This window comes from Amblyomma americanum, chromosome 1, assembly GCF_052857255.1.
Source record: "Amblyomma americanum isolate KBUSLIRL-KWMA chromosome 1, ASM5285725v1, whole genome shotgun sequence".
In the NCBI taxonomy this organism is placed as follows: domain Eukaryota; kingdom Metazoa; phylum Arthropoda; class Arachnida; order Ixodida; family Ixodidae; genus Amblyomma; species Amblyomma americanum.
This window is the reverse complement of record NC_135497.1, coordinates 109,175,931-109,201,830: the sequence shown is the minus strand read 5'-3', so window position 1 is coordinate 109,201,830 and position 25,900 is coordinate 109,175,931. Positions and strand designations below refer to the sequence as shown.

The window sequence follows — 25,900 nt, the reverse complement described above, 5'->3', positions numbered from 1 at the left end:
CACCACGAAAGACAGCATGCGGGTCATACCGCGCAAGATGCAGTTGTGCAGGCTGGCTCCGAGGCATTTGTTTCTATCATCCACTTTTTTCTTGTACCGTGTGACAAAATTTGCAGTCTCTAGGTTCTTAGTGGTGGAAATTCTGTAGGATGATGGCAGTTACCATGAAACAACGCACATGCATTGCAGTTTTGCACATTTTTTACACTCTGCAAGCCTCGTTTCTGTGCGTATCGCGCCAGTTATTGTTGTATTACCGAAAACGACATAAGCACTGGTGCAGGATGACTATCTATGACTACCTCACGTGCGCTTTTATCATGTGCTGGAAGTTGATTTTGCGATATGAGTTTGAAAGTTGTAACCAGTGAGTGTCACTTATCAAAACTACCTTATCAACATGGTTGAAGCCATACAAAATAGAGCCGCTCGTTTCATCACACAAAATTACAATCGCCATTTCAGAATCACTAAGGTCAAACTTGATATCTCCCTCGAACCATTAGATATTCGTCACTCCATCGCTCTTTTATGCTTACTTCATAAATATCGACACAGCACCAGGCCATCTTCTCTGCCCCTTGAAGAGCCTTCACGCATGTCACGCCGCCTACATAATCAGTATAGCATTAGACGCATATACGGAAGAACCCAAGCCTTCAATTCTTCTGCACTTCCGTTTGCCATTGTTCTTTGGAATGATCTTCCCGACAGTATCGCATCTATCTGCTACCACCAACCATTCCAAGACCAGCTGCACAAACATCTTCTTTAACGACATGGTGTCTTTTTATATGTTGTTGTGTCCCATAAGTTCTTTTTCTCCTCGCTGCTAATGTATTATGTTTAGCTTTCTTGTGCTGTTTCAATAATTCGCATTTTTATTATGGCTACTGCTTTTTCTTTAGATATGTATTCGGCACATGCGAAGCATTCTTGCTATCTTCTGTGCACTTTTTTGTTGCTCGCAGCGATGTGTGCCTTGTCTTTATGATTTGCCCTGTATAAGTATAATTGCTTTTACTTTTTTGCCTTGTACTGCGTGTTGTATTTAACACATTGTTCCTATCGTACTTAATCCATTATTTTGCCCCCCTTACTCAATGCCCTTCTGGGCCCTGTAAGGTATGTTGAATAAATAATGAAATGAACTCCACGACATTTGGCTGCATTAACAGGAAATTTCATAATTTCTGAATGTTTAAGAGGTTTGTATACTTCGAATAGTAAAAGTGTGGTGCAGATTGAATCAGATAGTAATGTTTGCACACCCCTACTGACGTCAAAAGTGGAAATATGTTTTATAGTTCTGCTTTTCTAAGTTAGCAATCATGCTGCACTAAATATTTTTATCCGACGGCTTCATCGTTCAGATTATGATTTTTTAATTATTTTAACATAAAAGTATGGGCAGTCTCTCATTTGATTAAGGAATTTATAAGAATACAAAATGTGAATGTGAACAAACGTAATGTGCTTGTCACATACCATGATGCCAAAATCACCAATGAGATTGGCCTGATGGTAATACATTGTAGTCAGTGGAACAGATAACTGGTGGCCCATTAAGGTAACAGAGTGAATACCAAGCCAAAGAAATGTTTTTGGGAGTGGTAGAGAATCAGGTTGAGTAGTGAGGTTGGGAAATTGGGTGCAATAGGGTGGCTGCAGCTGGTGCAGTGGAGAGCTAATTGGAAATCAGTTGGAGAGGCAGTAATCTTGTGGTGGAGTTAGCTTGGTTGATGAAAATGCGCCTTTTTCACAAGCCAGCTCTGCACATGGCGTCTCTTCTCCTCCAGCTCCACTGGTTGCAAATGAAACCGCCTGCTCCTACTGTGCACGCGCAGTTCATGTTAGTAACAGGTGCATGCAACAGATGGCGGCAGCTGTAAAGCGCACATACTTGCCACCTCACAGGTGCAGCTGGCTCCTCGTGGAACCAGATCGCGCCTCCGTCTCCCACGTGCATATTTATTTCAGCCCATAGCAGATGAATTTTCGCCACTCTCCAGAGGGCACCACATCTTGTGAAAAAGGTGTACTATTGGGGCTTATCCCACTGAAGGTCAAGTTTATTCAAAATTTGCAAGTTTTGCTTTGCTTACTTTCTTGTGCACTCACTCCGGCATTTTTTCCATCGGCTAATGAAAAGCAAAATTTTAACTAGAGCCTATTTTAGTAGCTTCACTTCTCAGAGCACAGTTAAGCAGAGACACTGGAAATATGCACTTTCTCCAAGTGCAGCAAAATATTCACCGTGGAATCCAAATTTCGTGGCATGCGAAAATTTAGTTTCAAACTCCTGTATTGACACTGACATCTGGCATTTGTATTTATTTGTGGGATTCTGTTAGGACAATTCTCATCTTTGTTGTCCAAGGAGGGCAAAATGAAGTTGCACAGTTGTGTCTGGCTATTTAATTTGTACTTGGGTACGAGATATTTTGCCATCAAAGACCACAGTAGTTGTACGGCAGCCTTACCAAGATCTTCCACTCCCATGTCTTCCTGTATCGCATGGCTACAGATGACCCATTCTCAAGGGGGGCCACTACCTGGCTCACATGGTCTTTATGGGCCAGGCACACCTGAGTAACACTCTAAAACGTTCCACCATTTCCAGTAAACTCTCTATGCATAGTATAGTGCAACTCTGCTAGCAATGGACCTATTGCTCTATCTGCAGCATATTGAGCATCTTCATTTTTGTTATAGCTCAAGTGTTGAAAATAAACTGCAGCATCACCTTATCTGCTTTACAGATGCTACAATACTCTTTACTGTGCAGATACTACTTGTCTAAGTTGGAGATAAAAGCAGTTGTCTCTTTTATACAAAAATGACAAAACACTGTTAATCGGTTGTTCAGCTTAAACCTGTAAAGCCCCACATAAATGTGAATGTCTTTCATTTCAGTTCACAGAATTACATGAATTGCTAACATAATTGCAGAAAATATCTTTTGCGACATATTTATCCAAGAATGTTATAACTGTCAGCTGCCAGAGATGCGGAAGGTTTGCTGAACGATAAATTCATGCAAAGGCTAACCCAAAATCAAAACAGCCAAAATTTCTGTGGTTGTAACATTGAATTAGAAGGAATGAAACAGTTTTTAATTTTGCTCCACACAGATACGTGCTTGCACATTTTTGGGGAGTTTTATTGTCCTTAGACATACAGAAATCATCAAAGTTTGCTAAATTTAATGTCCATGACTTTTATCTGACATTTTCCATTCCTGGGCATTACAGGGTTAAATAGACCCTGAAATGCATTGTTGTTGATTATGAGGAATGCCTTGGGACTGATAGTGAGTGTAGTGAGGAGTGTCATCGTCGAATTTTCCTAGGGGCAGTCTTCTGCACTCCAAGGTCAATAGTAGTTCTTTAGTGCTAACTGCCTCACGTTTTGAAATCTGTCAACAGTTGATGCCATGTTTCTGTATGTGCAGTGCTTCTGTTTTTCATCTCAAGTCAGTTTTTACATGATTGGAAGTGTCGCTCAAGAGACTCAAGAGCACTGTTGGTGCTGTAACTTCACTATCAAAGTGCTCCTTTTTAGCTTCTTAAATAACTGCTTGCTTTTGAGGTGTATTAGCTGACAAGTTATCAGTATAAAGGTTAACGTAATTTTTGTTTCTGCTTAATGCTTGCACACTTCTGATCCTTAGAGTAACTTCAGGGGCTTTTTTGAGTTATATTCTTTTCTATTTATATTTTTTCACATTACTTTTTTTAGCAACACCGGACTAGGTGCATGATGCATCACACTGCTACACACTGCTTGAATGCTGCGCTAAGAATGGTGCTTGGTTCTACTGAACAGAGGTCATCATTGGTTGATAGCGACCACTTGCGGTTTGACTTCATGGCTGAGGTGAGCCTTTTTAATTTTCTGTCAGCATAGTTTTACTTGGGTGGTTTAACGTGAAGTCTGGAGCAGTTTTCAATATTGTACATGCTTTTCGCTTGTGCACTGTAAGTTGCGTTAGTTGCCATCATGCTTCAGTAAGCAGCGCTTCCTGTGATATGCTGGCTTGTAATAACCATTGTGACAATTAGGGCTTAAGGTGTACTCGCATCTCTGTGCACTGCTGTTGCGAAGAGAACAGCTGATTTGCTAAATTTCACAAACAGGGTTAGTGGTATTTTTTATACATATTTCGCCTACTTTTGTACAAAGATGTACTTTATATTCATAGATTCATAGATGTGTAAACATCTAGCTATGATGCTGATTTAGCTAAGAATACACACTAATACTGGTGTGTGTATATGTGTATGTTTAGGTTCATTATTCTGTGATCGCTTATTTTTTGATGCTGTATGAAATTTTTAATCACGATTTGCCTCTAACTAGCTTAACTCTCAGGGTTATTTGTGGTCAGTCTTTCTTAATATAGGAGTGATATTCAATGCATTTGTGTTGAATAGTGGCTGATGCTTATAGTAGGATACAACTTAAAAAAACAGCACAGCAGTTGTTAACACTGGGCCGCGGTCCGCAGCATCCTGTATTTCTTCGCTAGCCGATCACAACAGTAAACGAAATCAGGTGTCATAATCCAGGTGTCATAATTCAAGAGGTTATAATTTTTTTTCTTGCGATTAGCTTCTGGTTCTGGCAAGAAGAAAAAGTTTTAACAACGGTCTACTTTTTTGTCATAGAGGAATTCTGTACGGCGGTCCTGAATGTGGGCGGAGCTTCACTGCAGACTTAAGCTGTATCTGACTATAGGGAAAGTTGTTGACAAAAGGTTATGGGATGCAGGTTAGCAGAAAAATATGTGCTCTTCTGTGTTGCCGTACTATGCAGTCAGCTGCTATTCATTCCAGTGGATAGAGCATTACGTCCTTTCATGCTTCCTGGCTTTTAAATTCTGTGAATCCACATAATGTTAACTTTTGTTCGTGGCGGTGCATTGTTACCAATAGATATTGAGAATTCAAGTGCTTTTGTTTTTTGAAGTTTTTTAATGTTGCATGCTTCCTTGTGCAGAGCTATTTTTTCATAAAATTCTTGGTAAATAATTTTAATAAATGTGTACAAAGAATGTGTAAAATCACCAGAGGTGTCCACTGGCACATTTGCCGATTTCCGCTGTGGGTTACTTCTGTCAACTTGGAATTTTAACTGCGTAGCATCATCATCATCATCATGATGCACGTTGAATGTTGCAATATTATCCACACAGCTGACTTGTATTAATTTGGCATCAAATAATAATAATATATTTAGCCTGACCATGACCGTGATAGTGGGATAACTCTAGAACAGAGTGGCAAGTGCTCCTCAAAAGAAGCCCTCCGACCAATGGCATCGGCCAATTGTCCTGGCATCGTGGTCAAACTCCTTGCACTAGGTAGTGTGACACTAACGGATTAACCGGATTAACTGCCATGTTATGACATTTGGTGGATTGCATTGATGGGCAGCTTCCTTTGAGGGGCATTTGCCGCTTCATTCTTAAGTTGCATGTGACTATAGTGGAATGCCGAAGGTATCAAATTGCAAGAAGGACTAAAAGGGCCCTGTTGAGAAGGGGAAAGTGTCAAATATATTTGACTGCACTTGATTGTACAATTCTATTATATCTTTGCATAGTGTGAGTTAATCAGTGGATGAATTCACAAAGCTGTTTGCATGTAATGTAAGAATTCTTTGTGACTAACTGGTGGCTTGCTTTTTGTGTTCACCAGTGCACGGGCCCTGAGCAGTCAAATACCATTTTTACATTAAAACAGCTCTGTAAGCAGAGTTGTTATTTAGGTGATGCTAGGCATTGCTTTAACAACGCTATTGGTGAGATAACAGCTGAATCTACAATCACAAAGGTGTCAAGGAGCAATTAGAAACTGCTGTTTAAGTGGCAGCTACGTTTCTATTTTGCGTATGAAGACAGTGCCACCCAGGCCTTGCAGTGGATGCCGCTATTGCAGGACGACAAATACAGGCTACAACCACAAAGTACTTTCAGCTGAAGGAAAGTTTTATTCACTGGAGATTTAGAGTGCCTTCATTATTCTTAACTAGTTAATCATGTCTTGACTGTGTTAATTTAATTGAAAAAGACTGCAGGTGTGCTGTCTGGCCATTGTATATTTCGGTGACCGCAAGGTTAAGATAGGAAAATAAAAAGAAGTCATACTCCCCAGGCTGTGGTCTTTATTGTTACAAGTGTGACAGCCATTTCGGTGAGAGGCTGTAATTGGGAATGCACCACCACCATCATCATCATCAGCAGCAGCAGCAGCCTGACTACACCCACTGCAGGGCAAAGGCCTCTCCCATGTCTCTCCAATTAACCCTGTCCTTTGCCAGCTGCGCCCACCCTATGCCTACAAACTTCCTAATCTCATCCGCCCACCTAACCTTCTGTCGCCCCCTGCTACGCTTGCCTTCTCTTGGGATCCACTCCGTTACTTTTAAGGACCAGCGGTTATCTTGCCTTCGCATTTCATGCCCTGCCCAAGCCCATTTCTTCCTCTTGATTTCGACTAGGATGTCATTTACACGCGTTTGTTGCCTCACCCACTCTGCCCGCTTCCGGTCTCTTAATGTTACACCTATCATTTTCCTTTCCTTGGCTCGCTGTGCTGTCCTTTACTTCAGCTGAACCCTTTTCGTTAGCCTCCACGTTTCTGCCCTGTTGGTGAGTACCGGTAAGATACAGCTGTTGTACACTTTTCTCTTGAGGGATATTGATAATCTGCTATTCACGATCTGAGAGAACCTGCCATATGCGCTCCACCCCATTCTTATCCTTCTAGTTATTTCCCTCTCATGATCCGGATTAGCTGTCACTACCTGCCCTAAGTACTTTACCACTTCCAGCACCTCGTTGCCAATTGTGAACTAATGCATTCCCACTTGTGAGCCAATAGTTCACAATTGGGAATGCATTAGTATTTTAAGTTTGGCTTTTTTTATATGCAGTAAAATATATGCCATTTGCTATAGTTTGGTTGCTTTTGTGCATTTGATCTCTCTGCATAATATTTTTTCAGAAAAATTTGACAAATGAACAGATTGCAGAGGTTCAGGATATCTGCCGGGAAATGATTCAAGATGGTTGCACTGTTACTAGAACAGTTATGCTGCAAGCAGATGCATTGGCTCTTCCGAAGCTAGTGAAAGTTCCAAATGAGGTATGGCTACACATTGCTTGCACACTTCCAAGTTTCTGTGCTTTAATCATAACTTTAGTTGTTGTATATTATCTTAATGCAGTAGCTTTAAAGGGGCCCTGAAATGATTTCGATGGGCATTTTCTAGTGCAACAGATCTGTAGAAGTGGTCTTTGCGGGCATTCGAGCCAAATTTGAAAGCTCTGCATGGACCCTCTGCGTGGACCCAAGTGGCAGTTAATGATTTTTCACGAGAGGTTACTTGGTAAGAGCAACCTGGGTCTCGTGAGCCCCACCGTGGTAGCAGCTGCCATGGCAAGGCAGTGGAGTATCGCTTAAACACTGCACCACTGTACCAGGAGGGGTATGAGGACTCCCAGGTGTCTATGAATGTTAAGTAGAGAATGACCAGTTCAGCATATATGGGCATTTTCCCTTTAACGCTATCACGTCATATCCTTAAGGAAGGGCTTAAGTGTCCCCTACAGTTTTTCTTTCTATGAAGCTGAAGTCCCCCCCCTCTCCCCACCCTCTTCTCGAAGTGCGACCAACTCCTCGTCCTATGGAATGGGCAAATTTTAGCCTGTTGCGGCATCAGCAATGTAATATTTCTTGCTACACCACTGTGCTAGACCACTGTGTAGAGGTTGTATGCAGAGCTTGTACTGAGCACAATAAGAAGGATTTTATATAAGGGCTTCTATTAATGTTAGTCTGATTCTATCCACTATAGTACTATATAGGGTTGAAAAATTATGTTTCTTATATTTATTCTGAATTTAATTTAATTTGGTAAATGGGAGCAATATGCTATTTTCAGTTTAATATAGAATAATTACGACATATTTAAGTTACTGCAGTGCATACCGTAGAATGATGACAGCAGTTGCAGATCATGTTCATGGCAGTTGTTATCTATATACATGTGCCTTTTTTCTTCCCAATCCTATTCAATCCAGACTTATCCCAGTACAGTTACTGTTATAAGCATTGGAAATGGAGGAGATCTCTTTTCTCAAGAGCTCTGTTGTGGAACGTAAGTTCAGTTCAATAATAGCTATGAGGTGTGTCTAACCTAGTATCTGAGTGAGTTCTAATGTGGTCTGAAACAACATGCTGTCTTCAGAGAAATGGCATTGTACGCAGATATCGCTGGCATCTAGGTGTGAACAAATGCTAAGTAAAGGGGTGCTCAGTAACAGAGCCTTATGGGACTCTGGAGAGAGCATGCACATTTTGTGGCTTGTGTCTGTTAATTGTTACAAACTGGGTGCAATTGGTTAAACAGGAGTCAAGCCATTGCACTGTTCTACCATTTTTTAGAACATAGATTAGCTTGTATACCAACTTATAATGTGACACCAGATTCTAAGCTTTCGCCAGCCGCTGCGGTGGCTTGGTGGTTATGGTGCTTGGCTGCTGACCCGAAAGACACTGGTTCAATGCCGGCCGCGGTGGTCAAATTTTGATGGAGGCGAGATTCTAGAGGCTCATGTACTATGCGATGTCAGTGCGCATTAAAGAACCCCAGGTGGTCGAAATTTCCGGAGCCCTTCACTACGGTGTCCATCATAGCCTGAGTCGCTTTGGCACGTTAAACCCCCATAAACCGTGAACCCAGCGAAAGCTTTCGTGAAGTCGAAAAATGTCAAATCGGCATCCCAGATTCATATATTATATTTGCTAGCATGTCAATTATATGCAAGAGTTGATTGTTCTCAGGAAGGCAGATAAGTAGGGGTGTGCGAATATTCAAAATTTTGAATACGAATCGAATGTGTTCATTGTTCGGTTCATATCTATTCAAGAAATTGATGTTTGAGGTAATTCAAAATTCGCAACTATTCAGCAGTAATTGAATACCGAGCTGACTTTCATAAATCTGATTGTGGCAAAACCTTAGTGTCTTCGCAAATTATCTGAAGATAGAGTTGAAAGTGCCAGGAAAACAGTACAAAGGCATCCATTTCGCTTTCGTCATCATTTATTGCGTGGACAAGCCACATTCGTACACTAATAGGCTCGGCGCCGCGGTGGCTGAGTGGTTACGGCGCTCGGCTGCTGGCCTGAAAGACGCAGGTTCGATCCCGGTCGTGGTGGTCGAATTTCGATGGAGGCGAAATTCTAGAGGCTCGTGTACTGTGCGATGTCAGTGCACGTTAAAGAACCAACCCCAAGTGGTCGAAATTTCCGGAGACCTTCACTACGGTGTCTCTCATAGCCTGAGTCGCTTTGGAACGTTGAACTCCCATAAACCAACTAATAGGCTCGGACCTTGTGCGGAATTCTGCAAGTTGGCTTTCCTACATATTACATGTGATCAGAACAAGGTGGCTGACTACCCACTTTGAACAATCACAGCATGAAAGCGTGTGGTTATTTTTGCTTGTTTGATCCTTCCATAATGAGTGACGTATACTTAACACCCACACCCATCACTCGCACCGCTCATCCTGTCACCTTCGCAACTGTGAAAGCGTGAGCTCCGCCACTGCGTTTTGGTCAATTATGGCGTGTGGAAAAGCCCACTTGCGACATTTCGTATGGGGCTCCCGAAGGGAGCCTGAATCGAAGTGTCACCGGCATGGTAAGCGATCAAATGAATATGTTGCGTATTGCACGGTGCATTGTAACCCGTGCACCTCTGATGTGCGCGTAAAGGCGGGTGTAACGACGATAGGAAAATAGCCTGGCTGCGCAGCTTGGGTTTCTGAGCTCCACCGCCAAGCCACAGCAACGGTGGCTATAGGCTACGTGTTTGCGAGCCATCCAAACTCAGCTGCACACTGCTTTCAAACACCGACTGGTGCATTGCTAGTCATTCTTCTCGCTGTTCCAATGCCTGTGTGCATTCCTTGTTCTTATGTCTGCGTTGTTCTTCTAGCTCGCCAGAATTGCACGTCCTTGTGGGCTTTTTCGCTGTTTGTGTGATGGAACCTTCCACAAGACTTCACCACATTTTCACATTTTTGGCAGTTTTTTTTTTATTGCTGGAGGGTAGTGGTATTTAATAATGCAACCTGCAGATAATTGAGGAATTTCAAGAAGTCTTTTAAAGTCCGAATAATGGGGTTTTTACTACCTGTGTAATAAGGAATGTCTTCCAAAGCACTGCGTCGCAAACAACCAGCGGTACAGCCCAGACACAGACAAGAGGCAGCAGTCAGTCCAGAGCACGCACGAGGGACGGAGCGTTCAGCGCTTCTCTTCGTCTTCTTTGTTAAGCGCCAGCCTCTGAAGATTCCAAAGCCGAAGGCCAGTCTTACACCTGTCATATATTATTTTTAATTGCTAGTCACGTCAATTCATTAAGTACATTTTGTTAGTAGTTTTGCATGACCGCATCATAGGTTGCATTCTGTTGTGCTGTATTATGATAAGGCATTGTACATTTCTGTGCATGTCATATTTTTGTACGGTGCTGAATCAGTATAATTTCAGTTGCAAAGACCGTGAACCATTTTGAAAAAGTAAGGGCAACAATGTTTCCTTGTCTATCTTTTTCTGAAATTTTTTCCATGCTGCACAAGTATTCAACATTGCAAGGAATTTTTTCTCCATTTTCATATTTGAGTAGTATTAGAAAATTTCAGTATTCTCACACCTCTGCTGATGAGTGATTGTGGAAGGGTTCAAGAACTTTGCTACAGGAGTACAGTAATGAGACTGGTCTATAGTTTTGTCCGCTTAGTAAACTGCCAATCTTATGAATTAGCATTACTCTGGTTATTTTCTCATCTCTGGTCACAACGCTGGTGAAAAGGCTGAAATTGAAAATGATGCACAGAATTTTTATTATTGTTTTGTGTATTTCAGGATAAAACTGTTGGGTATATTGTCATGCCCGCATGACATAGTGTCCAGCCGAAGTGAGCAGTCAGATATGCCTTCCACTGGCAACCGGGCATTGTTGGTGGTGAAGGCACACGAAAAAATGGCATTGGGCATGTTCGCTATTTTCTTGCTGTTGTCAGCTATGCTGTTCTTAACTATGTTGTTATTGTGCCTGTTGGTAATCAGTGGCTCTTTTTTCTTTGATAGATGTGCCCAGAATTTTCTAGGGTTGTCTTTTCAGGAAAGTGCATTGTTATGTTAAAAAAATAAATGAAATCCTGCACATTTTATCCTGGTGTGTAGACAAGTGCGAAGTGTGCCGGCACTAATGCCATTGCTTACCTTTTGTTTTTCTTAATCTGCTGCCTTGTGTTTAAGGTAGAGTATTTTGTATGTTACCCATGGATTGTGCTTCTTTATTTTCTTTTTCTGCAGGGAAATTAACTTTTTAATGCACGTATGAACTGTTTCTTTGCAGAAAGCCCATATCATCTGTTGTTGCACCATTATGCTGCTTTCATAACTGTGAAAATTTGTCAAATGACATTGCTAAATAACGCAGAATATTGACATCGCTTGCCTGATTCTAATCCCAAAATTGTTTTGAGGAAAGGAAATGACGCAGTTACTGTCTCACCATGCTGTAAAGGAAGGGATGAAGATGGGAGTGAAAGAAGAAAGGAAGAAAGAAGTGCCATAGTGGAGGTCTCCGGAATAATTTCGATGGATGCAATAAGCAACAGAATAAATGTCCGTTTTATTTTTGTATTTCATGTGTTCATCGCACAGCTTAGGGAAGCTTTTTTACATTTCGCCTCCATCGAAATGCGGCCGCTGCGGTCGGGTTCGAACCTGGGTACTCCAGCTCAGTAGACTAGCGCTGATCCACTGCGGAGGGTAAAAAAATTGCTTTGCTTTGCTTTTCAGTTTTCAGTGGGCTGTGAGGTGGTGACCAAATCGTACACTACAAGCTTGTGGTCAGGCACTCCCTCTGTTACGCTGGCAGACACACTGAGGCACTCCAGGGGCTCCGAAATAAAGCCTAAGTTCAGCAGTGAAGTGCAGTCTTACGTAAGGAGTGTTTTGTGTGATAACAAAGTGCCTAAGATTATGGAAAAATGCTATATCAATGAGTACATTGGAATGATTGCACTTCCCTCTAAATATCACGCTGTTCCAATCAATATGAGCTGAATTAGATTTGCCTGCCAACACATCATTGGAAGAACACTTCGAGTGGTCCTGAAGGATGCTGTGGATATTTGAGAAAAGGCTGATTTCTGCATGGGGAGACCTTTATAATGCCCCAAGCGAGAAAAGACTGGCCATCACAAAGCAGTTCTGATCTAGACCATTTCTTATGCTTACATGTGGTGGGTGGGTATACATGAAGAAGTATTATGCACAGAACATCTACGCATCCCCCCTGTTGATGAAGGGTACTGGCGAAAAAGTCTATGTGGTGAAACCATATAATATGGTTTAAGTAGTATTGATGTCCCTTGCCTTCTTTTTCCCATAACTCACAAGAAATTAGATAGCGATCAAGTTATTAATCGTAACAAAGTATTTAGTAGGACCCAGGTTATTAAGTGGAGGCTATGGATAGTGGAGACTAGAGGATAGTACAAGACTAGATGATAGTACAAGGAGTGGAGACTAGAGGATAGTACAAGATCATTACATATACTTCCAGCTCTGTTTGGCTCTGTGGCCATGCTTGGCTGAGTGTGTAAGCCTTTTTTAGAAAAGCTGTCATCACCAGAGTCAAGTTTTGAGTTAGCAGGGGCACAAGAAAAAAGTGTTGTGATATGAAAATTTTGTGTACTGAATGAAGAGTGGGTTAATGTTTGCAATGAGGTTTTCCAGAATTACAAGTGGAACAGCAGGAATTAAAAGATGGAATCTAAAAACGTTGGAAGTCAGTAACGCAAAGGAATGACCTCACATGTCAGTTTAAATTACTATGCTATATTGCAAATAATCGGGTCATAAAAGACACATATACTAGTCATGGACAAAAGTTTGCGAGATTTGAGTTGTAAAAAAATTCATTTATGTGGTGCCTGCAAAAGCAGTCTATTGAGAAGCCTCGAATCATGAGGAGACGGAGGTGCTCAATCAACATTTAGCTGACTGCCGACCGTGGCAACACAGAAATAATTTTTTTTCCTGTGAATCCGTATGCTGCAAACTTTTGTCTGTGAGTGTGCACTGTTTGCGTCAGCCAGATTCAGATTTCAGCTAGAAACAGTATGGCCAACAATGTTCAGTAGTTGCAAAGCTATATGAGGCACATGCAACAAGAAACAGCCAGCTGTATATTGTGAGGTTTGTGCACCATGACCAGACAGCCAGCCGTTTTGTCAACTAGTTGTGGGCCTTATGTGAGGGATAATGTATCAACTGGAAAATGATTATGTTCCTATCTGGTTAATTATTTTGCAGTCCTTAATTACACAGTCAACAGTGCAACTTGCTTCATATGAGTGCCCGTATAAGTTCACATTTTTCACCTTTTATATAGTAGGTTTTATGTCACAAGGAAGAAGTTCTAAATTTTTTCCTATTACTGTTGTATTTTGCTGTATCTGTCACAAACTCTGTGTCGTTGACCGTATGGAATGAGGCTTTGGCCATATGAAAGCAGTGCTCACTCTCTGCATTGTGGATTTTAAATGTGGTCTTTCATGTTGCTTAAAGGCACGTCTCATCCTTGTCTGACCTTGGCGATATTGTGGTGACATCGCACCAGTCTATGGGCACCATGGTAAGGTCTGTCTGTGCTGTGGCTGGGCCCTTGGCTGTTGCTGTGCGTTCCCAGGATGAGAGTATCCAGAGGCAAATGCATGAGCTTGCTGAAGAGATTGACACTTTGGCCCATATACCTTTGGTAGGTACTTTTCAGAAGATCATTTCTTTTGTCATGTTACCTCAAAGATAGAGCATATGTGTCTGCATTTAACTGCTTTGTAAGAATGCATAAAACCACCTATTCAGATCACTGCTCATTTGGCTTTTGGTGGGCTGCAGGCAGCATGTGATCTCTGTTTATGCTTTTTGTTCCAGGATAACTACATAAGAATGGCAGCCTGCAAGAGAAAGCTGACTTCAATCCGAAAGGTAAGCCTTTCATAGGCCATTTTTCTTAAATTAAGTGTTGTCCAATATGCTTCAATGCAATAAGCAAAAGAATAAATGTCCGTTTTATTTTTGTATTTCTTGTGTTCATCAAAAACAGAATAGCATTGAGGGTACCAGATTTCTTCTTACGCTTGTGGACACAATATTACATTGGGTGCATGTCTTCAAGAATTGTATTAATTTTTTTTCTGGCTGCTTGTTACATTGAACCAGATTGCAGCTGCACGTGAAATTTCTCTGCTGCTTCAGAGGAAATCCGAGTCAGAGCTTCTGAAGATGGAACGCTGTATAGACAGCATCATCCGAAAGTACAATCGGAGTTTTGGAGAAGCAAGGGTATGTTTTATAGTCTGCTGTGTGTTATTATTTCATTGCTGGCTTGAGTTAATAGATATGTTTTAAACACCTCTTCCAGGTATTGGCTCATTTGAATGAAGCCTTGGAAATTTGGGAGAGTTCAAGCTTCGTTGTCTCCTGCCTTGACTTTTGTGCTGATGGAAACCTTGTATCTAAGTTGGCATTCAAGAAATGCAAACCTAAGCCATACTTTGTTGCAGTTTACACTCATCCTGACGAACTTCGGATAGACTGCGCTGTTCCGCAGGTACGACAACCGTAGCACTTTGTCATTTGGAGTGAAGGAAGTGTGGCAGTTGTGGCAGGCTGTGGCAATTGTGGCAAGCTGTGGCAGAAAAGAAATTCTGCTGCTTGTAGCATCAAACAGGCATTTGCACGAATAATTGCACTCTTCTAGTGCCTAAGCCATGGGGGGTTCTTGAACTGGGTTCCATCGAACCCTTCGGTTCCTTGAAGTGCTTTTTGGATTCCACGAACATCTAAACCCATGTATGCGTCTACCCCCGCTTTCCTTTACCTGCTTTATTAAGGCGAAAGCCTTACTTGCCTCATGAGTGTCCGTAGGCAGTGTCCGTTGGCAGGAAGTGTTCACCTCACCTACCAATCAAATGACGTGATCAAAACTAAAATAAATAAAGTAGAATAAAAGCAAAAAACATTGAAAATGAATCAAAATATAAGGGTCATTCCATGCCAAACGTCCCAGACGTTGCGCTCGACCATCCCCAATTTGTTCAGAAAAATTCATGGAAACTTACCGTAATGTGCGTAATGAAAGCCTGAAACAATTTTGCCCAAAAAAATTTATTCGTGAGGTGAGGGCAGTTTGAATATTTAGAAAAGGCGAGAAACCAGGCAGTGCTCAATAATGAATAACGAGTTCAAATTTTTAGAAAACACTTCAAAAATTTTTTCATTGACATTTGCACAGATTCTGCCTTTCGATATAATTCGGAGGATGCAGCTTTACATGGCATAAAGATTTTTTGAAAATCGATAAAATTATGAAAATATCATTTTTGTCGTTTTTTGTTTTAAATATCAACTTGCTCTCGGAAATTCGGAAACAGCCATTTTGTTCCCCTGAATGTCTAGTACCTATAATAAATGTTACAGCGGATGAAACTGCATTCACCAATGTAAAAAAAAAATACTAAATTTGCAAAAAGTGTGTTTTGAGTCAAAAACACTCGTTAATTTCACCCTGAGGTGGTCCAAGTAAAAATACAAAAAACAACGGGTTACATAGAACGGTTTATTGCTTTTCATTTCTGAAACTTTTATCTAAGTAATTTTTGTTTAAAGCGAGGAAAGAATTTTTGAAATTGAGCTCTCAGGCCGCAAGTTGCGTCGTCTCTTAACGTCTCTTCGCCGCAGAGCACGATACTGCTGACACTGTAGCCAAACGAAATCTATAGTTCTAGCTCTTAAGTGAGGTTTGCACTGCAGGCAAGCATGTGAACGTTGAGTAGTCAGACAGGTATTCGCGGGAAAAGATTTTCTTAACGTTGCTGGGGCGGCACATGCCCAAGTGAGCTAGTTGTTCAGTGTGGTTCTGTCGCAGTCAGTCATTGTTGTTGGCGCCATGACAGACATAATCACCAGCATAAGAGCTTGTGAGACACCGATCTGGAAATGACCAGAACGATCCGGTGTTCAAACAATCCGCGACGCAACCGCACCACATGGTACCTGACCCTTGTGGCCGTCAGAGGCTCATGCCCAGTTGTTTCCAATGTGATGTGTTTGTTGTATTTGGTTTAATCAGTGCAATTTCTGCATTAATACTCCAGCGACAACTGTAGACAAGCCACTATGCTGGTGAAGCACATTCATGCGAGCGACACACCTATGCGCGAACGGGCCGCGTTTACTGCCAGAGCATGTCGCGTTACTCGCCGCAGCGGTGTGCACTTCGCACCTTCACGTGCATGTGCTTCGAGGCGACCGCTCTCCGTGACCTTATTTGGATATAAAGCACTTGTGATACGCCTGCCATGCCAGCTGGTCAGCCCTCCTCATGGTCCATGCGAGACAGCACGCTTAATGCCTTTTTTTTTTCTTCTCTTGGCCACCCCGCACCAAAGCGGGTTTGTTCGAACTTCGAAAGCGAAAACAATCTCGTTTATTGCATACCATCCGCCGAATGTCACGTGATATCTTCTTTAGCTCCAGCCCTAAAAATGCACGACAGCGAACGACAGCAAACGAAGTTATCTGGCCATAAGTGTCGTGCCATGCCAGGTGCTGTGTTCTGCAGTGAAGAGGCGTTAAGAAACAACACAGCTTGCGACCCGAGAGCTCAACTTCAAAAATTCTTTTCTCTCTTTAAACAAAAATTACTTCGATAAAAGTTTCAGAAATGAAAGGCAATAAACCGTTCTATGTGACCCGTTATTGTTTGTATTTTTACTTGGACCACCTCAGGGTGAAATTAACAAGTATTTTTGACTCAAAACACACTTTTTGCAAATTTAGTATTTTTTTTACATTGGTGCATGCAGTTTCATGCTCTGTAACATTTATTATAGGTACTAGACATATAGGGGAACAAAATGGCTTTTTCCGAATTTCGGAGAGCAAGTTGATATTTAAAACAAAAAACGACAAAAATGACACATTTTCATAATTTTCTCGATTCTTTAAAAATCTTTATGCCATGTAAAGCTGCATCCTCCAAATTATATCGAAAGGCAGAATCTGTGCAAATTTCAATGACAAAATTTTTGAAGTGTTTTTAAAATTTGAACTTATTAATTATTGAGCAGTGCCTGGTTTCTCGCCTTTTCTAAATATTCAAACTGCCCTCACCTCATGAATAAATTTTTTTCGGCAAAAATATTTCTGGCTTTCATTACACATATTGCGGTAAGTTTCCATGAATTTTTTTAAACAAATTGGAGATGGTCGAGCGCAACGTCTGGGACGTTTGGCGTGGAATGACCCATAAATAAAGAAGCTAAAAAACAAAAATAATAAATAACAAAAAACACATGCCAGAGTAGTCCACTGGAGAGAAATTTCAGTTCTCATTGCACCAGTGTTTAAAAAGGGCATAAAAACAAAGAATTGCTTCCTAGCACCTCTGCAAAGAAGTTTCTCTGCTTGAGGTATATTGCACTTAACATTGAATTTACAGTAATCCACGAAGGGGATAATTGGTTAAAGTTATAATGAAGGCTTTTTCTGTGTTGACACGAGGGCTGACACCTCTGCTCTGCCTACTGCTATGCTAAAAATTGCATTAGTGGCAAGGTGACGGAAGCCAACAGTCAGCGAAACCAAAGAGCGTAGGAGGCAGGATTAGTGGCAAGGGCTAGTTTTCTTTTGCTATTTTCTTAGTTTTTCAGATTCAGTGTAGGAACTGCTGCATTGGTGCTATTGCCATGCCTGAACATAAGCTTTGTCTTTTGTATATTCTGTCATTTGCTAGTTGAAGTTGAAGGCAGCCTATGCATTCAGCTCTATGTTGGCTAGCAAAATAATTACGTTATTAAAAGGTAGTTTCGCCTTTGGGCAAACAAAAAGGTGTTGAATATGAATATGCAGAAATTATTAAAAAGGGAACACCCAGGTTGCTGCCTGTCTGTGCTGCAAGCACTTTATGCCAGTAGCCAGTCTCAAAAAACAGCAATTTCTTGACATTCCTGTTACTATATTATGTTTGCTATAATTAATCATAGAGATAAGTAATATTCTTGAGTTGCTTTAATGATTTTTTCACCTCCAGATTGCACATTGGAATAGCTTGGCACTTCCAAACTGCGATTTCTCCTTCAAAATTTGCTCCATAAAGTTTAATGTTGCAGACATATATGCATTTGAATGTCTGTTGAGTCTTTGAGAATGTAAGAACGTATAGTGTGCACCTTAATTATTATCTTTACTTGTGGTCATTTGATATGCTGTTGGTGTGCTGAAACTCGTGTATGTTTCTAGACTTTAAGTAATATAAACGTCACAATTTTTTGTAGTCAAGTTTAAAGGTACAGTGATTTGTCTGCTACATTTAGTCATTATGCACTGCAGGAAATATTGTGAAGCTACTTGTTTAAATGTCTGCATTTGTGCCGCATTGTTATTGTGACTTTTCTTTGCTGCATTGAATTTTTTTGCTTGTGATTTATAGTCGGACACAACTCAAGAATGAGTGGCAGGTGCACCTCAGAAGAGGCCTTCCAGCCAATGGCGTTGACCAATTTTTATGATGTCACAGTTGATCCGATTAAGCCGTGGTGAATCCCCTTTCATCTGCCACACTCTTTGATGTCACACTAGCAGGTCCAACGGGGTTAACCCGTACACCAATGGCTGGAGGGCCCCCTTTGAGGGGCATTTGCTGCTTCGTTCTTGAGTTGTATCTTACTGTAGTGTTTGGGGTATTATTTGGTTTATTATTTTTGTGTTCTGTTGAACTCGCACAAAAAATGTTATCTGTTGCCTAAAACTGATCTGAGAATGGCTTTTGTTTTTATTGTCTTGTCTCCAGCTTTTTGAGACATGTACCAACTAATGTTTCAGTGGCCGCAGCATGAAGGTGTCTTATTTTCAGTTAGTTGGGCATGTAGGAAAGAAAGAAAGAAAAATGGTCGAAAGAGCAAGCTCAGGCTGGCTGTGAACCAGTTCTTTTTCAATTGAACTTTGCAAGCTGACGAAACAAGTAACTAGACCACTCAGCCTTGCAGTGCTTAGCATGCAGTTTTTAACATGCCACATCTACAGCTATGACTGTGCTTTACAGCATACAATTTGGAGCATGTTTTTTTTGTTGTTGCCAAAAGGCTTACATATTTATTAGCTTCATCTTTCAAAAGTCGAAGCGTCGACACCGTTCTGTTCTCTCGCAGTATATGTTTGTATACAGTATTGTGCATTTTTATTGTGAAGACTAAAAAATTTTCTCACCTCAACCGCGGGCTTGTTTGTGGTGAAACTGCACACAGAGCTTGCATATTATGGTAACTCTTGTATCGTAGCAAATTTGACAACGGTACCTACTTAGTTGAGCCGTGCATGATGCAAAAACATAATTGTCTGCATCAAGATCGGCAAACCGAAAACCCGCAAACGGCGTTTTTTTCGCTGAAGGGCGGCAGTGGCGCTATCTGTTTTCTGCAGTGGAAAGCGTTACTACAAGGCGTCAAGGCGAGTGTTGCAAGTAGTTGGCCCTTTGATTACACAGTTCTGGCTGTTTCGTCTGCTTCAACTGAAGCGGTCTCAACATTTTTGCCTAACTCAGAGGAAAAAATATCAGAACTGATTTAATGAGACTTTACCTTTCAAAGAATATTGTTTGATCTCTTTTTCTGCGGAGTGACTTTATCCAGTTCAGCTCATATCGTCTGCTTTCGTACTCTCCGAAAGCGTCGCAGGCTGACAGCAGAAAACAGATGGCGCCACTGCTGCCCTTCGAAAAAACGGCATTTGTGGGTTTCAGTTCGCCAATCTCGACACAGGCAATAATGTTTTTGCATCATGCATGGCTCAACTAAGTAAGTACAGTTGTCAAACTTGCTGCAGTACAAAAGTTACCATAATACACAAGCTCTGTGTGCAGTTTCATCGCAAATGAGCCAGCGGTTAAGGCTGGGAAATTTTTGAAAGTCTTCAGGATAAAAATGCACAATACTGTATAGTAAAGGCAAGTGAGGCTTGTGATGATCAAGAAGAATGTGGCCATCCTTTTGAACACCTTTCTTCTCATCTTTGTTATCATCTTCCCCCTTTGCTTGGTGTTTGATACCCTTCTTTAATATATAAAGCCGCCGTGGTGGCTTAGTGGTGATGGCGCTCGACTGCTGGCCCGAAAGACGCGGGTTCGATCCTGGCCGCGGCGGTCGAATTTCGATGGAGGCGAAATTCTAGAGGCCCATGTACTGTGCGATGTCAGTGCACGTTAAAGAACCCCAGGTGGTCGAAATTCCCGCAGCCCTTCACTACGGCGTCTCTCATAGCCTGAGTCGTTTGGGACGTTAAACCCCTATAGACCAAACCAATCTTTAATATATAAATGTGTGTAGTAGTTTTCTCAAGTGGCTCATTTCATGCATCAGAATTGTAGCATATTTTTCACTGCTTGCATTGATCTTTATTGTGTTGTCTTTTGCGAGAGCAGAAGTTCAGCTTTAGACATCAATATATGTGCATGACTCTTGTGTTGCACGTCTTCTGGAAACTCTTTCACAACAAACCCTGGGTTATGCCTTATATTCATTTCCTACTAAAATCAGCACTGAGGCTTCGTACCAGTAGTGAAAAAAGTTATGTTGGTACATGTCATGGGAGGTTAAGTAAAGAACAAAAGGGCTTAAGGATGACAGATAAGACTTTTAGTCTATTTTTTGTTCCACATATGTTGTCATAGTAAAGGTTTGCTTATGCTTCTGTACACTTTTTATTTGCAGGAATACTTGACCAGCACATTTCGCGCAGAAGCTTGGGTAAATGCCGTGGGGCCCTATGTGATGTTAAAGAAGTTCATGTCCTCCAAATCACACACTACTGAGACTTACTGCAACGTGAAGGCATCATTTGGAGATCTGAACATCAAGGCGGTTGAAGAAGCTGCTGTCAGTTTTGCTAAAGCTCACTGTGGGCAAGTAAGCAAAAAACAATCAAATGTCCATCTATGAATTAAGGCATAAAGTTCATTGTACAGTTGTTCAAGCAACCTCGTACCTTATTTCTTATTTCTTTCTATTAACTGCAAAACATTTCTCTAAGTAAACTCTGAAAAATTCTGGATACTCAGAACAAAACGATTTGATTGGGAAAGGAGGCAGGTGAACGGAGTGGGGGCTTGGGTGCATGCAGTCAGTCGGCGTGTTGCCCTCATCATGTGCTGGGTTTGCTTTGCGTGAAGGCATCTTCGAGTATAGTTTTGTGGGCACCGCTGATTCGCCACGGTGCCGTTGCAATGGGCAATGCAAATGCAGTCGCTGAAAAAGAGCGCAAGCGAAGTGCTGCTTAGAGTGCTCGAAGGCGACGAACTTCAAAAGAAGCCACCCTTGCTGCCCCTACCTGCCTGATTTGGGAAGCGAGACGTCAGGTCGACGAATGCGGCTCGCGAAACTGAAGAAGCGCTGCACTTCGGCTGCAACAAGAACAGATTTCCGCTGTCTACCCTTTCGTGTCATGTCTGAATGCAAGCACGGGCTGTCCAGCGCCACTCGCATGTTCTTGATTACCCTTTGCTTGCTGAGAACCCACTTCTTGGTTTTGCCACATGGCAAGCCTCAGATAAACCCATTAATATTGTCGCATTTCATAATAGCGTGCGCCGACACACTGTTTAGCTTCTGCAATTTTTGTCCATTCCGCCTTATCGGTTTGCTCACTTTGCGTGGTAGTGGCCGTTCATGTTTCTTGGAAACAGCGCAAAAAAAGGACAACACAATAGGCGGAACAGTCCCGTCTGTTATGTTGTCCATGTCTTCTTTGCGCTATGAGTAAGAGGTAACCGAATCAAATATATGAAATCAGTTACATCACTTAGTGAAATGAAGTGTTCAGCTAGTTGGTACATTCTGATAAACATGCACAACTGTGCTGCCAATGAACCTGCAGTTGACACAGCGCTGGTCCTGTCTACTTACTTTTCTTTCCTTGCCGCTGCATTGTTGCGATATCATTTGAAATCACAGTGCCTCGAGAATCGACTACAAATGGCTTTATATCAGTTATATGCTGAGGGGCCCTACGTGTCGAGTTGAGGAAAGCAGGACCGTTGAGACGCCAACCGGACATCTTTATTCCAGCCAGCCGAATCCCGGCACAAGCCCGAGACATGTGCCCTCCGCCGCGAGCCTTCGCGAGCGCGCAGCAACGTAGCCTAGCCAAGCCACACAGACGGCCTAGTCACTGCATGTGGCTACTACCTACCACATCTCCCCTGACAGAAAAGCAAACTCTTGGGAGGAATGACGCAACGTCACACCTGGTGTGCTGATGGGAGGCGTCGGCGCTGGTTGTTTGTGAATCTTCTTGAGAAACTGAAGTCTCAGGGAGAGGTTCGTCATACACAACGTCTTGGTTGTCTCTCTCCTCTTCCGCAGGCTTGAGAAAATGGATAAGATGGGTTTGTTTTCGCTGTATAGTGCCGTTCCCAGTGTCAACTATATATGACCTAGGCTCGCTTGCGGGCGCCACCACGTTTCCTTTTCGCTTTAAGTCTGTAACCCAGACTTCATCTCTTTCCAGAAAGGTCGGAAATTGCCGTACGCCATGTCGTCTATCATAATCTCTTCGCTGCTGTTCGCGGTATTGGGTTTCAAAATTCCGAAGTTTACTGGCGTCTGGCAAACGGGGAACAAGCCTTCTGGGATTCAGAGGAATCTGTCCGCAACCGCCTCCTCATCAATAGTTCAGAGGGGCTGTAGCCATTTTTCAATGGAGTTGACCTGTAGGACAAGAGGATCATGTACGGGTCTTGGGTCATCTTCATTGAAGTTTTGATGATTTTCACCGCAGCCTCAGCGAGTCCATTGCTCTGAGGGTATTGTGGGCTTGATGTGACGTGCTTGAACCCGTATTCTTGAGCAAACTTAGTGAAGTCGGAGGATGAGAACTGCGGACCATTATCGGAGACCACCACCTCTGGAATGCCGTGCCGGGCGAAAATTGATTTGCAGTGATTGATCACTGTACAAGATGATAGCTTCTCTAGACGAGTCAGTTCCGGATATCTGGAGTAATAATCAGTCACGATTAACCACCAGTGGCTATTGAAGAAGAACAGGTCCATTGCAACTCTCTCCCACGGTCTTGAAGGAAACTCGAAGGACGAGACGGTTCCGATAAATCCACCTTTGCTGTGGGGTCCAGATGCTTCAGCGATGTAACGCAGTGAAAATCATCAAAACTTCATTGAAGAAGACCCAAGACCTGTACCTGATCCTCTTGTCGTACTGGTCAACTCCATTGAAAAATGGCCGTGGTGCTACTGCAGGGTTGTCGAGTTGTGGATGGGCAAGGATGCGGGCGCAACCAACATAAATCTGCGACGCAAGCAAGATGTAGTGACGCTGCTGTCGCCAGCTGAGTCAGCGGCTGTGCCTGTGTTGTCGTGTCACATCCTTGTCTTTTGCGCTGTTTTGTTCACTTGATGTCAGCGGCTGGGTACGTCTGCACTGGGGTTAGGCCCCCTAGCTGGGAGTAACAGTGAGGGAAAAAATGTATGGAAACAAAAGCTGTCAAAGCAGCTTTCATTCGTGAAGAAAAGCCAAGTACATCCTAGAACAAAATGTGGAAGTATGAAACGTAATTTGGTCAATGTATTTTTAAAACACCGCAATATACTTCGCTGGGGGTACTAGACGGGGTGCAGTACATACAGGAACATATCTAAACAAAATTTCCGAAAGATTTTTCAGGCTTCACAAGGTACACCCATGAAGGCAACCATTCGTTAGCTCTCAGCAAGGTACTTTGAAGAAGTGTGACAGTGTGCAACGACATTTCGAAGCTGATATCTTTAAAATGTCGCGATAAATGTGTGTTATGATGCAGTACATACCCCAACAGGCACTAGATCAGCTGGTTATTTCTCTTAATCGCACAAGCTTGGGAGTCGCACATGCTGCCGTGTGCGCAACATTTGCTTACTAATACAGTGGTTGAAATAATTCAGACAGCTTACATAGCTTGATACGAAAAAGCAGTTTTCAAATTGCATGGTAAGTGAACTAAAGCAAACCGCGCACTGTATATAGGGGAAGACTGTGCACAAATACTCCCAGCCACCTCCGGTAGAGCCGCTGGAAGATACAGCTTAAAAGTAAAAAAGCAACAGCAGTTGTTAGCACTAAACACTGGGTCACGGTCCGCGGCGTCCTGTATTACTCTGCTAGCCAATCGCAGCAGTAAACGAAATCAGCTTTTTGATGTTTGACTTTATAAACAAGCCAGATATCAAAATTATAGCGCTCATGATTTTTTTCTTAGCTTTTTGTTTAGGTAACAAGAAAAGTTCCAACAACGAACTGCTTCTTTTGTCATGGAGGAATTCTATGCAGCGGCCCTGAATGTGGGCAGAGCTTCACTGCAATCTTCAGTTGTATCCAACTATAGCCACCGGGGTGGCTACCATGGCCTCCTAGGTTTGTAAACCCGGCAAACCTCTTCCTCACGTTACTATTGACTAGCGACAAACGCAAACAACCAACCGCATTTTCTGCCAGCAGAAATCTGTTCCGGACCAATCGCTATTTTACATCCCCACCGCCGTGGCATGGATGACAGTCATGACTATGACGTAGTAAAATCGAGTCATTGGCTGCTTTCACCTCATTAGCCGTGTATTATATCGTTGTGCGGTATCATTAATTGTGCGGAAACGGGCCAGCCAGGCCAGCTAAACACACTCGTCGTCATTCAGCTGAATCAAGAGCGGGTGGACAATCGATGACCACTTCGATGTTTTTTACTCAATTGCGTGGCCACTCAAAGCAACAGGCTTGATCGTTTGACATGCGCCGCATGATCCAAGAACACTTCTTGCTCAACGGATTGCCCGAGGGAAGAAAAATATGTCATATTGTGTTAAGAAACTTACCAGCTCCTCGGTTCATGATGCCTTTCATCACACATTATTTTTAACATAATACCGTACACCTACAGCCTGCTCTTCTGCTGGCGGGACATGGTTTTGCTTTTCCAGCTGGTTTTTACGAGGACGAGCCCTGGAGTTACAGAAGGTAATACGAAACTTGACTTTAGGCTGCAAATGTTCTGTGCTATCTGCCTTAGTTACATGAGTATGGTCGGCGTGGTGATCCATCTTATTGCGCACATTGGAGACGCACCCGTAGAAACCCCTGGTGAGTCATCGGCTGAGGTGCAACTAAGCCAGTCTTCTATTTGATATAATTAGGGGGCAACGCACTTGGTGAGCATGCCGCAGCCCAGTGTTACTGAAAAGTGAACTGCCATGTCACCTCTCGCACTGTGGGGCACATCAAATTATATTTAAATTGTTATATGCTGCTTGCATCAGCATTTACATTCTTTAACAAAGGTGTCCCATTCACAGTGTTCATTGTTGACTCGTGTAGCAGGGCGCTTCGGCACCCGTGCAGATCCTATCGCAGGAGGGTAAGCAGACGACTCATCCTCGCTCCTGCTTAGCTTTGAAACTTCAGGGGTAGAGGGTAAAGTGAGTATTCCAGTGCATGACTCAGTAGCGAGTTATCTGAGCAGGACACCTGGAAAAGGCAGTACATATTTGTTGCTACAATTTTGCACAGTGCATAACCGTAAGAAAATGAAATTGGACAACTAGATCCACAGTAGCCAGGTGTTAGATGTTTCCCGTCTCTTTCAAAACACGGGAGGCTGCCTGGTTCCTTTCTATACACTTCCCAGTGACTGAGTCACACACCTGGGCCACCTTTTTTTGAATATATGTATAGTCGATTCATTTGATGCTAATTAAGGCT

The 25,900-nt window shown here is 42.4% G+C and overlaps 1 protein-coding gene across 2 annotated transcripts in view; it reads left to right on the top strand.

The window, feature by feature from the left end:
- Window positions 1-21,152, top strand: part of LOC144113439 (alanine--tRNA ligase, cytoplasmic-like) — a 48,037-nt gene extending 26,885 nt beyond the window's left edge. For both annotated transcript variants that reach the window (XM_077646514.1, XM_077646515.1), the window contains exons 14-21: window positions 3,742-3,879; window positions 7,011-7,151; window positions 8,090-8,166; window positions 13,668-13,857; window positions 14,034-14,087; window positions 14,322-14,444; window positions 14,524-14,712; window positions 20,870-21,152. In XM_077646514.1, coding sequence (XP_077502640.1) covers window positions 3,742-3,879; window positions 7,011-7,151; window positions 8,090-8,166; window positions 13,668-13,857; window positions 14,034-14,087; window positions 14,322-14,444; window positions 14,524-14,712; window positions 20,870-21,097 — 1,140 coding nt within the window. In that variant the 3' untranslated portion in view covers window positions 21,098-21,152. The remainder of the gene's footprint in view (window positions 1-3,741; window positions 3,880-7,010; window positions 7,152-8,089; window positions 8,167-13,667; window positions 13,858-14,033; window positions 14,088-14,321; window positions 14,445-14,523; window positions 14,713-20,869) is intronic.
- The last annotated feature ends 4,748 nt before the right edge of the window (window positions 21,153-25,900 follow it).